The sequence below is a fragment of the Oryctolagus cuniculus genome, chromosome 12, assembly GCF_051225735.1.
Source record: "Oryctolagus cuniculus isolate XC-2025 breed Fujian yellow rabbit chromosome 12, ASM5122573v1, whole genome shotgun sequence".
Classification (NCBI taxonomy): domain Eukaryota; kingdom Metazoa; phylum Chordata; class Mammalia; order Lagomorpha; family Leporidae; genus Oryctolagus; species Oryctolagus cuniculus.
Window position 1 is genome coordinate 78,191,403 of NC_142878.1, and position 15,960 is coordinate 78,207,362.

The following is a 15,960-nucleotide window of genomic DNA, read 5'->3' on the forward strand; positions in this document are numbered from 1 at the left end:
TCCCATTCTTTCCACTGGGATGTCACTCGCAGAGATCTTCCATAGGTTGTTTTAAGTTCACTTCCCACCCCTCCCTGCCCCACTTTAAAATTAGTTACTTGTAGGCTTTGGAATCAGATTTTCATGTTTTGAAGCCTAGTATTCTCAATATTACCTTTGTGATTTTGTACAAGCTTTATAGCTTGTATAGCTATTTTGTCATGGTTTCTTTGTGTTATTTTTTCCTTGTGTTTTTACTACACAAACAGTTATCCTTTCCATATCTAAATAACGGTGGCACCTATCTCATAAGATTAAATGAGGTATTACATATACAATGCTTACAAGTTTCTGGCATAAATGAGCACTTCACATTGTGTTATTTGGTACTGTTGCTATATTATGTGCTTTGTGCTATAATTCAAATTATAATGTTTTCAAAGCTGTATCTACAGATAACATGACATCATAAGATACTAGAGTAAAATTTTAAATGGTCACCATGAGTGTGTATTCCTCATGTATTTCAAAAACCTAGTAATTTACAAATTAACAACACATTAGAGAAGAAAAACATAAGAATGGTTTAATAATTAATCAAAATTATTGATGTAAACTATTGTCTGGTTTTTACCTGTTGACTTACTGTCAGCATGATATCAGATTCCCTAATGTTAAATGCGTGTGACACTAACACTTTTCTCTTTTTCCTTCAACTTGGCCAGTGGACCCTGGTTCAATTTAATTTTTTGAAGTTTAACGTGCTGCAGAATTTGGGAACATTTTATGGCTCTCATCCATGGCACTGGTACTTCACTCAAGGACTTCCAGTTGTCCTGGGCAGTCATCTACCTTTTTTTGTTCATGGCTGCTTTATAGCCCCAAAGAGGTACCAGATACTTTTGGTGACTGTTCTGTGGACACTTCTAGTTTATAGGTAAGACTTTATTTTTCAAACACTGAATTTTTTGAATGTTATCAGAAGTTAATTCTTCAGTAACTAAACTATTTACCTTTGGGGGATTCATTAACTCTTATGATTTGTTAGTATAGATTATTTTAAAGACAGAAGTAAGTAATCAGAATCCTGCACAGCATAAATACTTCAGACATACAGTTTGCTTAACAAGCATTACACTCAATGTTTAAGAAGGTGAACAACATTCATTTGCTTTTAAAAAACTGAAATTATGTGACTTTTGAGTATTGAAGGACCAAAGAAATACTTATTCTAATTTTGAATAGCATTACTTACTTGGACTGGTAATAAAAATCCTATTTTTAGAATATTGCTGTACTTTATAAATTCACATTAACATCAAAAGTTATTTAACACATTGCAGTCTCATAACTAAAAAATAGTGAGAATGATTTCTAAACTAAGAAATTTAGTCTCAACACTTGGCAAATGAAGATCATGTTAATGATACTTCATTTTAAATACATCAATTTTTAAATATATGATTTATGTTAATATTTTCACCTAATGTATTTTATTACAGCATGTTGGGCCACAAAGAATTCAGGTTCATCTATCCAGTTTTACCATTTTGTATGGTGTTCTGTGGTAAGTGTTGTGTTTACTATAGAAAAATATTTATATAGAATTTTGTTGTCAATAAATGCTCATTAAATTATTTACTTTCAGCAAGGATAAATTAGAATTGTTTAGTTAATTACAAACTATTATTGCAATATTCCCATTTTGTAGTCTGAATACTCTTTTTTTCCTTTATTCTATAAAGTGAGATAAAAAACATGAGGATCTGATATCCAAATCATGTTTTGGTAGTGGTGTTTCTGTTAGAAATTTTTTATTAAAAAGTAAAGGAATATGTCTGTTTTAAAATGGCTATTTTTTAAGTTTATGGTTAAAATATAAGGGTCTTCATTTTCATAAAGGAAAAATATAGTTGTTGAAACTAGTTTTTAATGCTGTCACACATAAAATATTTACCCTTTTAAGACCCACTCTAGGGGCCGGCGCCGTGGCTCACTTGGTTGGTTCTCCGCCTGCGGCGCCGGCATCACCCATGGGCATTGGGTTCTAGTCTCAGTTGCTCCTCTTCCAGTCCAGCTCTCTGTTGTGGCCCAGGAAGGCAGTGGAGGATGGCCCAAGTGCTTGGGCCCTGCATGGGAGACCAGGAAGAAGCAACTGGCTCTTGGCTTCCTATCAGCGTAGCTCCAGCCATAGCGGCCATTTGGGGGGTGAACCAACGGAGGGAGGACCTTTCTCTCTCTCTCACTGTCTAACTCTATCTGTCAAATAAATTAAAAAAAAAATTAAAAAGACTCACTCTAATGCATTTGCAAGTTTCTGTTTTGCTTTTTGAGTGTCAGAAAGACAGAGCTCCCATCTGTTGGTTCACTCCTCAAATGCCCCCCAAGTGCTGAGGCTGACATCCGGAGCCAGTCATTAACTCCTTGCACCTCATGACCACCTGCATTAGTGAGAAGCTGGAGCCTGGAATTCAACCCACACACTTTGATGCAGGACACAGGCATTTTTTTTTTTTTAATAATGCATGGGACTGAAATTAGGTTTTTTTTTTTTTTTTAAGATTTGTTTACTTGAAAGGCAGAGTTATACAGAGAGAGAAGAGAGGCAGAGAGAGAGAGAGAGAGAGAAAGAAGTCTTCCATCTGCTGGTTCACTCCCCAATTGGCCGCAATGCCTGGAGCTGTGCCAATGCAAAGCCAGGACCCAGGAGCCTCCTCCGGGTCTTCCCATGCAGGTGCAGGCGCCCAAATACTTGGGCCATCATCTTCTACTGCTTTCCCAGGCCACAGCAGAGAGCTGGATTGGAAGTGGTGTGGCTGGGTCTCAAACCAGCACCCATATGGCATGCCGGCACTGCAGGCAGCGGCTTTACCTGCTACACCACAGTGCCAGCCCCAGAACACGGGCGTTTTAACTGATATCTTAATTGCTAGGCTAAACACCTGCCTCCATATGCAATTTGGAAATTAATTCACTCTGATATAATTTTGGCATTTTCTCCACTTTTCCACAAGATGTTTGCAGTATTTTTCTCTTTAACCTGTGACTTCTTAAAAATATTTTTTTTTTAGTTCAGGAAAATCAATTTTTATAATGCTTTGGGAAAATTATGAATGGGAACTCTCAATTTCAAGTTTAACTCAGAATAAATAATTTGTTTTCCTTCAAGTATTAAGAACTTAAAATAAAAATCATTGGTTTGGAAGGGAAGAAATGAGTGAACAAATGGTATGGAAGGCTGGTTGGATGGACGTTTAGACCAGCAGTGAAGACGCCCACATGCCCTATCCGAGTACCTGGCTTCAGTTCTGGCCCCAGCTTTTGATTACTGCAGGTCTTAGGAGGCTGCACTGATGGCTGCAGTCACTGGGTTCCTGCAACCCTTGTGAGAGACCTGGGCAGTATGCCTAGCTCCTGGCTTCAAACTGGCCTACTCATAGCTGGTGGAGGCATTTAGGGAGTGAATCAAAAGATAAGAAAGTTCTAGCACTTTCTCTATACCTCTCAAATAAACAAAAACACCTACAGTTTCCAAAATGCAGATCACCAATTTTTCTGTTATATGTACTCTCATTCTAGATATACACAAATTGTTTTCTGTGTATTTATATACTGTATTTGTATTTTGATACATCTGAAGTCTTGAAACCAAAGCCTCAATTCATGCTAATACTTGACATTCTTCATGAAGAAATGCAGGCACACACAAAAACACACATTCAACAGCTATTTGGCAAGTCTTTTTTTTTTTTTTTTTTTTTTTTTTTTTTTTTGACAGGCAGAGTGGACAGTGAGAGAGACAGAGAGAAAGGTCTTCCTTTGCCGTTGGTTCACCCTCCAATGGCCGCCGCTGCAGCCGGCGCACCGCGCTGATCCGATGGCAGGAGCCAGGATCCAGGTGCTTTCCCATGGGGTGCAGGGCCCAAGCACCTGGGCCATCCTCCACTGCACTCCCTGGCCATAGCAGAGAGCTGGCCTGGAAGAGGGGCAACCGGGACAGAATCCGGCGCCCTGACCGGGACTAGAACCCGGTGTGCCGGCGCCGCAAGGTGGAGGATTAGCCTATTGAGCCACGGCGCCGGCATGGCAAGTCTTAAGAATACTGGAACTGTTAGGAAATATGTAAAACTTTTATAACAAATAAAAATTTTAAAAAGCAGTATAAAAAATAAGAAAAAAAATTGCAGGCCTATTAACCAGAGCAAATCTATTCATAAGTCACCTCAGACTGGTGGTTCATTGGTTGTTCACACTGTTAAGTGTTAAAATGAAATCAGGTTTTGACGGAGTACTGGAGAGCAAATATGTGTCTGCCTGTTGTTTAGTTTGGTTAAGAGCCTGATTTCCTGCCGGCGCCGCGGCTCACTAGGCTAATCCTCCGCCTAGCGGCGCCGGCACACCGGGTTCTAGTCCCTGTCGGGGCGCCGGATTCTGTCCCGGTTGCCCTTCTTCCAGGCCAGCCCTCTGCTGTGGCCAGGGAGTGCAGTGGAGGATGGCCCAGGTGCTTGGGCCCTGCACCCCATGGGAGACCAGGAAAAGCACCTGGCTCCTGGCTCCTGGCTCCTGCCATCGGATCAGCGCAGTGTGCCGGCCGCAGCAGCCATTGGAGGGTGAACCAACGGCAAAAGAAGACCTTTCTCTCTCTCTCTCTCACTGTCCACTCTGCCTGTCAAAAAGAAAAAAAAAAAAGCCTGATTTCCCTTTTTATAATGAGCTTTTTTTTTCTTTGCTTTTCTTCCTGTGTGCTCTGTCTTTAAAAATATTTAGAAAAAAAATCTGAGTTGTCTACATCATCCCCAGTCCAAAAGATACAATCTGTAAGTTGCAGAATTCTTATAACTGGGGCCTGTGAACAATTCAAAGATTGATGCGGGGAGAAGAGATCCCCTTTTTCATGGATAAGAATCACCCTCAGCTCCATATGTGAACAGACACTTAGGAAGACACCTGGTCTCACAGGATGAAACACAAACCCAAGCTTGCTGAGTGAGCTAGAAGAAATCTCTGATCCTAGATCTGTGTGTTTCTACTGAGAGGCAGAGTCTTTAATGCCAAGAGATTCCAATAAATGAGACCTACAAGGTAGTGAGCTCACTTGGAAGTCATCTTTGGACACTGAGGAACACAGTTCTCTTTGGAGTTCTTGATATATTAAATGCTCAGTTTGAGTTTTACTAACTACCTGAAATGCTGAGTTACATTACCAAACATTTCAGAGTTATTCTGTTCTTGTGTGACCTGTAACAATCTGATTTTATAACATGACAAATCTATCAGCGGTTTCTCTGTAATAGGCCTCCTTTAAACTTAATGGCTTAAAACTAGAGTTATGACTACTTACAAGTGCTGCAGTTCTGCTGGGCAGTCATCTCATCTCCACTGAGCTCATTTATGCAGATATGACCACCCGCAAGCTGGGTGGAGAGCCGTCTTGACTTCACTTTAGAGGCTGTACTTGCTCTCATCCTCCATCAGGACAGCCAAGGCTTTGGAAGCAATGTGCAAGGCCCTGGCTCAGGCTTGGAATTTACACAGGCCACATGAAGAGATGAGGAAATAAATTGCAGCCTTATAATGGGACTGGACACAGGAAGAGGAATATTGGAGCCATTTTCTCAATCTGCAGTAACTTGTCTATTTAAATTTTCCTCAGACCTATAAATTAGGACTGAACTCTAAAAACATACCTTTTGTCCAGAAGTATGTCCAATTTGCCAGTAAAAATGTTAAAAATCTGATATTCAAAAAAAGACCTATTTCTGTGATTGGTTCCCATCTTTAGTGAACTATATAAGTTACTTCATAAAGTTCATGGAAAATTGAATTGAAAGATAAATTCTGGCACAAAAAAATGTTGAAATACATGCATGATTTTCATAGTATGTATTTTCCATGAACTTTTATGAAGGCCCCTCCTATGGTGTTGTGCCTTGCTTCATTACCTGTAAAGGTACTGTTGGTTCAGCAACATTGAAATTCTGAATTAAACCTCCATACTTTGTGCTGATGCTTTTCCAGCACCTGCTACTACTGCTGGGTTGGGTGTCTGCTTAATCTGTATCTACCACAATGGCCACTCTGAATATCAGAATCGCATGTGCAGATTGTTTCAGATGACATACCATAAGCAGTTTAAAAAATAAACATCAACCTTGTCTTCTCTCCCACTTCACCTCCCAGGAGCAATCACTTCAACATTCTTTCAGCTTTTAGGTTTTGTGTGTTTATCTCCGTACCTCTAAGTAAAATGCTTAGAATGCTACTTTGTTTTAAGCATTATCTGTTAGCTTCTCACAATCAAAGATGAAAATGTGGCTTTATTTCCTTAAAAGTGTCAACAAAAAATTCTTCCTGGTTATCTCAATTCTCACTCTTCCCAAGGCCTGTTCTCCTGTGTGTCCCATTCCAGAACTGAACTACCCTTTGTTTTCCTCATACAGACCCTTGAAACTGAGCTGACCCAACAGTGTTCCCAAAGTACATTTAAAAATATAAAGGGTAACTCTGGTGTATATATTTAATTGGCAGAACAGTGCAAATTTTAACCTCAGGCTTTCTGGTAATTCTTGGCAAAACCAGGATACATGTCCTTGCCATCCCTCAGGAATGTACAGCTTGTGACTTTCCTATCCTTTCCACCATGAAGCTCACCTTGGTAACAAGGAACTAATTAGTCATAGCTGGAGAATCCAGATTGCCACACTAAATATTGACAGCTTAAAAGTGTATCCAGCTGCCTATAAACTAGGAGATGTAGCTGAGCAAAGAAGCCAACTCATGTGGGGCCTTCTTCTCAGCCTGCCTTCATCATGGGTGCCACATGGTGGATTCAGCAAACCACGGATTGACAATATTGGGAGGGTGTGTGTGTGCATGCTGAACTTTATTCCTTTTCATCTGCTAAAAATACAGTGAAACAACTATTTACAGAGCAGTCACACTGAATTAAGATAAAAACAGAGAATTTAAAGTTTACAGAAGAATGTGTATATGTTAAGCAAGTGCAAATACTACATTTTATATAAGGAACTTAAGTCTTCAGATTTTAGTATCCACAGGGTGTCCTGAAGTGGGTCCCCCTGAGGCCCTGAGGTACAACTGTACTCAAGTTTTCCGACTTTCACCCTGGAGAATAGTCAATTAGGAAATAATGTATTTAAAACACTTGAACAGTAGGCTGATGAAATCACTTGGCAAAACCCCAGTATATTATTATAAAAATAAGTGCTCGTGATACAAAAATAGTGTGTTATCCTGCAGTCATCTATCCCCATTCTCCAAAGGTAATGATTATTGCCATTTTCTAACATCATTCCTCCAGAAAATTTCTCCATTACTCACTCATAAGCATCTTTTTATAGGCCCAAGTAAATTAAGTATCTTGGGCAGTGTTTACCATCCACTGAACAAAGAAATGTGGAATGAAGGAGCTTGTATCTGACAACTGTTCACCTGTAGTTCAAAGTCCCAAATCTTCAGTAACTGGGAGAAGACCTCCAAAGTAATACTTGTTTTACTCACCTGTTAATGAGTATGAAAGTACGTTATTTGAGGGTGCATTTCAGTGAGAATGCATTTCTATACAATGTACATGTGTAGTTATGTACTTACTGGACAGCAGATATGAGAATTTTACTGTTTCAAATCAGGGATGGGTTACTTGCTTTATATTTTAAAAAAAGCAAAAAAAAAAAAAAAAAAAAAAAAAAACCACTACTTCCTAAGAAAACCATGGCTCCTACACTTTTCTGGTGGCTCATTCTAGCATTGGAACTGATTTTTTTTTTTCCAGTTTCCCTTTAGCAGCTCACTTTTTTTTTTTAAGCTTTTATTTAATGAGTATAAATTTCCAAAGTACAGCTTACGAATTACAATGGCTTTCCCCCCCCATAACTTCCCTCCCACCTGCAACCCTCCCCTCTCCCGCTCCCTCTCCCTTCTTCTCACTTTCCATTCACATCAAAATTCATTTTCAATTATCTTTATATACAGAAGATCAATTTAAGCAACTCACTTCTGAAATACCCTTTGGAAACTTCATGTCAGATTTTTTTTAAAAGCCTCAGCGGCTTCAAGTGCAAGAATCTTTATACAATAAAACCAGATTATATTCTAAGATGTAAAAAATGTTGTCCCTCTATGAGATAGCCTAATGCTACTTAATAGTACCCTAAAAATGTAGGCAAAAATAAAGTCTTTCTTGTAAGTTAAACTTGGAATCCTCTGTATTAAACCAATAATGAGAAATATAATTATGCTCCCAGAATATCCCAGAAAAGCTCACTTGACTCCTTATGTTGGAGAGACCTATTTTGAATGTCAGATGTTTAGGAAACTAAGCTATTATGTGACTCTCCTTAGGCAGTGTTAAACTGTTCCCTCACTTCCCAGCACTTTTTTTTTTTTTTTTAAACAGGCAGAGTGGACAGTGAGAGAGAGTGAGAGAGAGAGAAAGGTCTTCCTTTTGCCGTTGGTACACCTTCCAATGGCCGCTGCTGCCAGCGCACCGCGCCTATCCGAAGGCAGGAGCCAGGTGCTTCTCCTGGTCTCCCATGGGGTGCAGGGCCCAAGCACTTGGGCCATCCTCCACTGCACTCCCTGGCCACAGCAGAGGGCTGGTCTGGAAGAGGGGCAACCGGGACAGAATCCGGTGCCCCGACCGGGACTAGAACCCAGTGTGCTGGCGCCGCAAGGGGAGGATTAGCCTAGTGAGCCACGGCGCCGGCCCCCAGCATTTTCTTTAGAATATTTCTTTGAATACAGAATAATCCTAAAATGACCATTCCTAAAAATGAGCTAGCTTCAAAAAGTGAAAATACCACCAGGTAAAGGTAAGCATTACCTATTTTAGAGAACTCCCACACCAGACCCCCAGGTACCAAAGGTGACACAAACATCATACCTGGTGTCTTCATGCCTGGTGTCTTCTAGCATTCTACACAGAGTGCCATTTTTTTAACATTCACCACCATGTATTCCTACTTTGTTTCACTCATGCTTACTGTTGTATCCCTAATATCACAGTTGCCGAGTTTTCCCAGAGAACATTTCATGAATGAAAAAACTGTAATGGGCAGTGTATGTGTGGGCACTTGATACTTGCGCAAATATTCCAGAGAGCTCATCACCTTCAGGACGTTGCAAGGATAGGCTTTACCAAAGCTTTTAGTAATTGGAACCCACTAAGGTAGCTTTCGTTCTTGCCTATCAAGCTAAGTGGTTAAAAAGTTGTATTTGCTGGCCTGTTTATGAGTGGAGTTTTTTTTATTACAGATGGCTAAACTTTTGAAATCCTGTTTCTAATAAAGCTAATTTAGTTCTCATCTCATCCTCTTTACTAGGTTCCTCGTGGTACAATTTTAAAATATAGGTATAGATTTAAGTTCTAAATGATAGGCTTGGTTTCTTTAATGTGGCTACATTTTTCATCACATCAGTTTGATTAATTAAAGCTGTCTCATATAGAAGAACAGTGACATTCCAACTCCTGAATTATATGAACTGAGGGTCATATCATTTAAAATATTCATAGAAGAACAAAGTGGAAAATACTGCCTTCGCCCTAGTGATTAGTGTAAAATTTTAGGTAGACTATGGTTTGAATGCTGGATACCCATGCTCCAAAAGAACTATTCTCTAGTTCTGCATGAAACAGCATATGTAATCTATGAACAAAATGCCAAGGAAGCTAACTAATAAGCTTACTCTTTTCCAGTACAAGGCCTGATCTTCAGTATTTTCAGACCATTCTATTGGCGGCTGGGGAGCAAGAAAATAAGAGGAAGAGGGACTTTTTAATATCCTCTGTTTCTTATTCTACTTGTTTTTGCTTTTGCCATAGAAAAATTTCAAAGGAAAAAGGAAAAATCACTGAGCCTTTCTAGATCACTCAATAACACAGTAGAAGAAAATAAAAGGATATTAATTCCTGTCTTCCAGAAAAGATGTCTATTTCCATTCATACACTGACCATTGGAACCTCCCAGGAGCCCAACAGCACATTTCCAGAGGACATATTACTGAGAGCTTATTACACAGTGAAATGTTGATTGCTAGTGTTTCTGAGATAAAATAGGAAAGAACATGGAATTAGAAGTCCTATTTAATTAGCAACTACTATGTTTCAGGACATGCACTGGACTTTTTTTTCTAATAGCGGAAACATAACACTTTATCCCAGGGTTTAGCAAAGTAAAACAATTTGTGCCAGACCTGAAATTCAAATCTGGATCTATGAATTTCATAGCTCTGATTTTCCCTTCTATACCCTAAAGCCTTTTACTAGAAAAGCAGGTCAATGCACTGGTAGCAAGTAGGAAAATCATGATTTTTGCTTTTTTCTTACTTGTCCGTGACAGTACAATAGCATGTTGTTTCCATGAAAAAGTATAAATATATTTACAGTTAACAAAAGATTACAGCCTTATGGTTCAATGTGCCTATCTTCATATAGGATACTCTCTAACCCACCTGAAAATGTGGAAGAAACCAGCTCTAAGTTTCCTGTTTTTATCAAATATACTCCTCGCCCTCTATACTGGTTTAGTTCATCAACGAGGTACTCTTGATGTCATGAGTTATATTCAAAACATCTGTCACAACAATGCCAATAAATCTTCAGCTTCAGTGTTTGTAATGATGCCTTGCCACTCTACTCCTTATTACAGGTAATAAAAGTTGTTCTAGTATAAGCTATTAAGGAAATCAAACTACTTTAAAATTCTCTTCCAGACTTACGGATTTAAACTAACTGATCATCAGTCAAGTAAGTGGTAAGAAATTTTAAATACCCACTCATACTATTCACTGATGGATTTTAAAAACCATTTGAACTGTCAGTGAAAAGTATATCAGTTTTAAATACACTTTAGTATTCTTTTAAAGATCTTAAATAACTTGCACTTAAGTCTGATTTAAGTTGGTGTAAAACATTTTGTAGGTATTTTTCAGAAATTCAATCACCACTGATCTTACTGCCAATCTTTATGATACATCAATTTACTTACACAATTTTGAATTAACCTCAGAACACTGGATTCCAGTCTATTAGTTACTACTGAATGTCTGTCCTAGCTTAAGTCTTTTAACCACTTTGGACATCAGCTTTCTCAACTGAAGAAATCAGTAAAGGCAACTAGATGATACTGTAATGCTTAAATTAACAGTTCTGGGAAATGTAAAATGCTGTTTAATTTAAAAAGAAAATTTAAAAATACACCCATTTGGTCCTCTGCTTGTATTTCAGGGAGCTGTATTAGTTACCAATTGCCCAATAATATTACAGGGTAAACAGCCAGCTTTCCTCTAGAAAATTCTCCACCTACTTTATTTCTATTTAAATAACGCAGCCTGGCTGTAAAAATCTGGAGTTGACATTCCTTGTGCACATACAGCTGACTCAGTATCATTTTAGGGGAATTTAGTTCCTTTTTTTTTTTTTTTTTGACAGGTAGAGCTACAGATAGAGACAGACAGAAAGGTCTTCCTTCCGTTGGTTCACCCCCCAAATGGCCACTATGGCCAGCACTGCGCCGATCCGAAGCCGGAGCCAGGTGCTTCTTCCTGGTCTCCCATGCGGGTGCAGGGGTCCAGGCACTTGGGCCATCCTCCACTGCCCTCCCGGGCCACAGCAGAGAGCTAGGCTGGAAGAAGAGAAACCAGGACTAGAACCCGGCACCCATATGGGATGCCAGCGCTGCAGGTGAAGGATTAACCAAGTGAGCCACGGCGCTGGCCCCCCATTTTAGGGGAATTTAAAGCTTTTTAAATTCTCTATTTAACTGAATCATTAATGGTAATCATTAATACATAATGTAGAAACTGGATTGCCTAGCTATGAGGAAGACCTCAAGTATCCCTTCAGTTTGAAAATTCCCTACTGTACTTTTTAAAAAATAGGGCTCATAGTGGGACATTCACATTCCCTCCTGTTCTCTGCAGAGAACAGGAATCCGAAGGTGCTAAGATGTTTTCCCTGCATGGGCTTTGGGCCCTGTATAGTTCACCAAGTTCTCATCTTAGACTTTTTCAGAACACACAATTCAGGAAAAAGGTGGCATCCCTTCTAGAATATAAGACTGGCAGATTTTTCTGAGGAATTTCTGCTTCCACTTTGAAACAAAGACATTTATCTTGAAAATTATGCAAGTCATGAAGTATGAAGTCTTGTATAAATAAACAGTATTTAAGTTTATTTCTAAATGGACATTTTAAATCAAGTGACATTCAGTTTTTCTGAGGCAGTTATGAACAGCTTTTGCGTGGCCCAAGTAACTGACTTACATTGTCATGATTGTTGCTACAGATGAATCCATCTTTTTAGATTCTAGTCTTTGTGCCACAACAAAATCATTACTGGGATGTTAATCACTGAACTATTTCTTGCTCTAATCGTCTTACATACATATATAAAATAGGAACTTTTGTCATATCTGCTCCCTTTAAAAGAAGAAAGGGAGAAGAGCAAGAGTCCTTTTTTGTTTCTGACCAGTTTTGTACTTTGTCCAATTGGCCTACAAAGAATTGCTCTTCCATTACCTAGTTAACCCACCTGTGCCCAAATACCACACTTTGTTTCTGGAAGAGCCCAACAGTGTCACTAACTAATGTTAGTTAGCCGAGCGACTTCCCTCCTGGAAACAGAGTGCTGTGCTGCTGCACAGGTACATGTTAGACTCACACTCTCAACTTTGAGAAGTGCATGAAAGCCGTGCTTCCTCACCTGCACTGGAATACAAGCTGACAGTCACCATTTCACACTGCACTGTAATAGTTAACAGGATTATCTTAATATGAAAGCTTTCTTATTTTTTGTGTTTCTTACAACTGTTATTTTAACTTTTCTGTCTTTAGCCATGTCCACTGCCCACTTGCAATGAGATTCCTCCAGTGCCCCCCAGACCTATCTGGAAAAAGTCATTATCTTGATGAAGCAGATATATTTTACTTAAATCCCTTAAAATGGTTACATAAAGAGTTTAATGATGATGCATCATTACCCACTCACTTGATCATCTTCAGTGTTTTGGAGGAGGTAAGTAAACATGAAAAAGATAAAAACCCAGTATTTGTATTTCAGCTTAAATTTAGCAAACATAATCTCTTTTATGATCCTGTTTAATTCCTGTATTTCTTTTCCAAGTCAAAATTAGCCCTAGTTCTTTAACTACTAAGGTAAGTTGTTTACCATAAGTTTATACCTCTCATAAAGAAATGAAGAAAAAAGGTGTAGTATAGCTATTAATATAGGCAAATTTAAAATTATTTGAAACAATACTCAGCAAAATGCAGCCTTTATTTACTTAAACTTTTATTTTTAGGAAATAAGTGCTTTCCTAATTTCAAGTAATTATGAGAGAACTGCTGTTTTCTTCCACACTCACTTGCCGGAGGGTCGAACTGGAAGTCACATATATGTCTATGAACGAAAATCAAAAGGGAAACTCAACAGAAGATGAAACTCTTGAATTGTATTTAGATCTTTCCCACAGAAACTGACACTGCTGAGAGCACTTTAGTAAACACTGGGTAAGCTTTGTTTGGGGAGGGGGGAGGGGAGAGGGGGGAGGTAGAGCCTACCATGAACCACTTTTTTACCAAATAGCAACTACTGAGGAAATATGTAAAATATCACAAAGTATAAAATCACATATTAATACAATGCCAGATTTTAAATAAAGACCTTTAGTTTTCCTCATGGTGTGGTTTTATTGTTTCCTCCACAATATTCAGATGTGCAAGAAATTTCACAAGAGAACAAGTCAGCAAGCTCATAAAAGGGCAGCAAATTCTTCATAAGTCAACGGGCTCTTGAACCCACAAAAGACAAGAAGCAAGTGTGAGATTATAAACTGTTAAAGATGAATTTCCATCACAATGTACTTTTTCAAGCTCTACTGCAAACTTAATACAAACATCAGTGTCAGTTACACTTTGTCATGTACGATTTGAGCTTGCTTTAAGCTAATACACTGTGCAAGTCTCATTTCATGCACAAAATCTGTTGCATGCCTGCTTCCTGAATAAGACTACAACTGAACATCTCCAGTGCCCTTAAAAAAAAAATTCAACAAAGCTAAACTACAGGAAATGCAGGTTAGTAAGCTTCTGACTGATGCTTATGAGTAATATAAAGCCATTTAACTGATACTTAGAAATGGGGGGGGGGGGCATTGTCATCTTCACTAATTTCATCTTAGTTTTAACACCACTGTAGAAAGCATCCATGCTTCAATATTTAGGATCAAAAGGTAATTGCCCCAATTCTATTTCAAGATTTGCCATCTGTCGTCCATTAGTTCGACCGTATTTATGCCATTTACCTTCCCTTTTATAAGGCTGTGGTTGAAGGTGCTTCTGCTCTTGTTTTCGATGCCTCGACTTTTCAATATTTACCATACGTTGCTTTTTATCAGGTCGACTGAAAGCAGTAAACACATTTTTCATCCATGTTAGAGTTCAGTGTATTTAAATTGAAAACAATTTTAACGTTTTTCTCCATTAATCTAGTACCTGAACACTCTGAAAAAAGATGTTAATTTGAAATATAATCCTAGTTTAGCCCCACCCAAACAAAAAAGGATTTAGTGAATATTCTACTTTTGCTAATCCTTTGTAAAGAAAAAGAAATGTAACTGCTGGCAAAGGTGACACAGCAGGTACCAAACAACAGAAATGTGACAATAAAATAATGAGATGTGGTCCATTATTTTTCCACCTTTCCTGCAGAAATCAGTCCCTCCCCATTTACCTTTTCCCTGCTTGTACACATCCCTTTCAAAGCAACCAAAACAGTCATCCCTCTTATAGCAGAAGTTCACAAGGTCTAAACTGCTTTTCTTAGTCTCTATAATCAGGCTCCTGTCACTTCACTGGAAAGTCCACACTGCCATTCACAGCCCAATTCCCAAACCAAGAGACATTTTCAGTCCTCAGCTCTTTAACCGTGATACTTTTGACTACTCCTTTACCTTAAGATGTTTAGATTTTCATACCACTTTCCAGGCTTGTCCTTCTCATCAACCCCATAGAAGTTAGTTTTCCCCAAGAGTCTGATAAATACCTCCAGTCTAGACTGCCTACACACCTGCAGAGTCTGGGCTTGAACGTCAATACAAATTCTCAAATACAATCATCTCCAGTTCCCGTTGTCCGAAACCTTACTGACATTCCCTCAGTGACAGCACTATCCAACAGCCCAACTCAGAGATCTGGAAGGCGGTGTTATCTCCTACTTCCCTAACTACTGTTCGAGTTTTGTCTTCTGTGCACTCCTACTACCGTCTCAGTTCAGGTCTATCAGCTCATGTCCATATTGTATCGACCACGTTCTTTGCTCTTTCCACTCAGTCCTCCAGGATGCTGCCAGCCATCTCAACTGTGATACAATCTTATCCCACCCCACTTAAAACTATTCAAAGGTTCTTCATTTCCTATAGGAACATCCTTCACCATGAGGACTGACATGACCTGAGTGTGTTTTGTGTTTTTTTTTTTTTATTTATTTGACAGGTAGAGTTACAGACAGTGAGAGGGAGAGAGAGAAAAAGGTCTTCCTTCTGTTGGTTCACCCCCAAATGGCCACTATGGCCGGAGCTACACCGATCTGAGCCAGGAGCCAGGTGCTTCCTCCTGGTCTCCCATGCGGGTGCAGGCGCCCAAGCACTTGAGCCATCCTCCACTGCCTTCCTGGGCCACAGCAGAGAGCTGGACTGGAAGAGGAGCAACCAGGACTAGAACCCAGTGCCCATATGGGATTCCAGTGCCGCAGGCGGAGGATTAGCTAAGTGAGCCATGGCGCTGGACCCTGAATGTGTTTTAAATTCATCTCCCAGCATTACCCTGCTTCCTTAAAGTAGTATTTCTTACATTTCAGTCATCAAATGTCCTTCCCTATATGTGTGGCAAATTCTCATTTACCTTTCAAAAGCTAGTTTAAAAAACAAATTTAGTTCTATATTCAGCATTGTGGCACAGCAGGTT

At 39.2% G+C, this 15,960-nt stretch overlaps 2 protein-coding genes across 20 annotated transcripts in view; one reads left to right on the forward strand and one right to left on the reverse strand.

Annotated features, from left to right (window-relative positions):
* PIGB (phosphatidylinositol glycan anchor biosynthesis class B) overlaps window positions 1–13,675 on the forward strand; it is a 30,039-nt gene extending 16,364 nt beyond the window's left edge. For 7 of the 8 annotated variants that reach the window (XM_002717713.6, XM_089310377.1, XM_051822355.3 and 4 more), the window contains 5 exons: window positions 705–916; window positions 1,482–1,546; window positions 10,433–10,646; window positions 12,832–13,012; window positions 13,299–13,675. In XM_002717713.6, the coding sequence (XP_002717759.3) occupies window positions 705–916; window positions 1,482–1,546; window positions 10,433–10,646; window positions 12,832–13,012; window positions 13,299–13,436 (810 nt within the window). In that variant the 3' untranslated portion in view covers window positions 13,437–13,675. Of the gene's footprint in view, window positions 1–704; window positions 917–1,481; window positions 1,547–4,746; window positions 8,373–10,432; window positions 10,647–12,831; window positions 13,013–13,298 lie in introns of those variants that run through there. The other variant, XM_089310378.1, reaches the window with a different exon arrangement.
* Window positions 1–15,960, reverse strand: part of CCPG1 (cell cycle progression 1) — a 92,547-nt gene that overhangs the window by 17,919 nt on the left and 58,668 nt on the right. For 4 of the 12 annotated variants that reach the window (XM_070054223.2, XM_070054221.2, XM_089310374.1 and 1 more), the window contains 2 exons: window positions 14,301–14,398; window positions 13,667–13,787 (listed from right to left, as the gene is read on the reverse strand). In XM_070054223.2, coding sequence (XP_069910324.2) covers window positions 13,771–13,787; window positions 14,301–14,398 — 115 coding nt within the window. In that variant the 3' untranslated portion in view covers window positions 13,667–13,770. Of the gene's footprint in view, window positions 1–13,666; window positions 14,399–15,960 lie in introns of those variants that run through there. The other 8 variants (XM_070054222.2, XM_089310375.1, XM_089310373.1 and 5 more) reach the window with 2 other exon arrangements.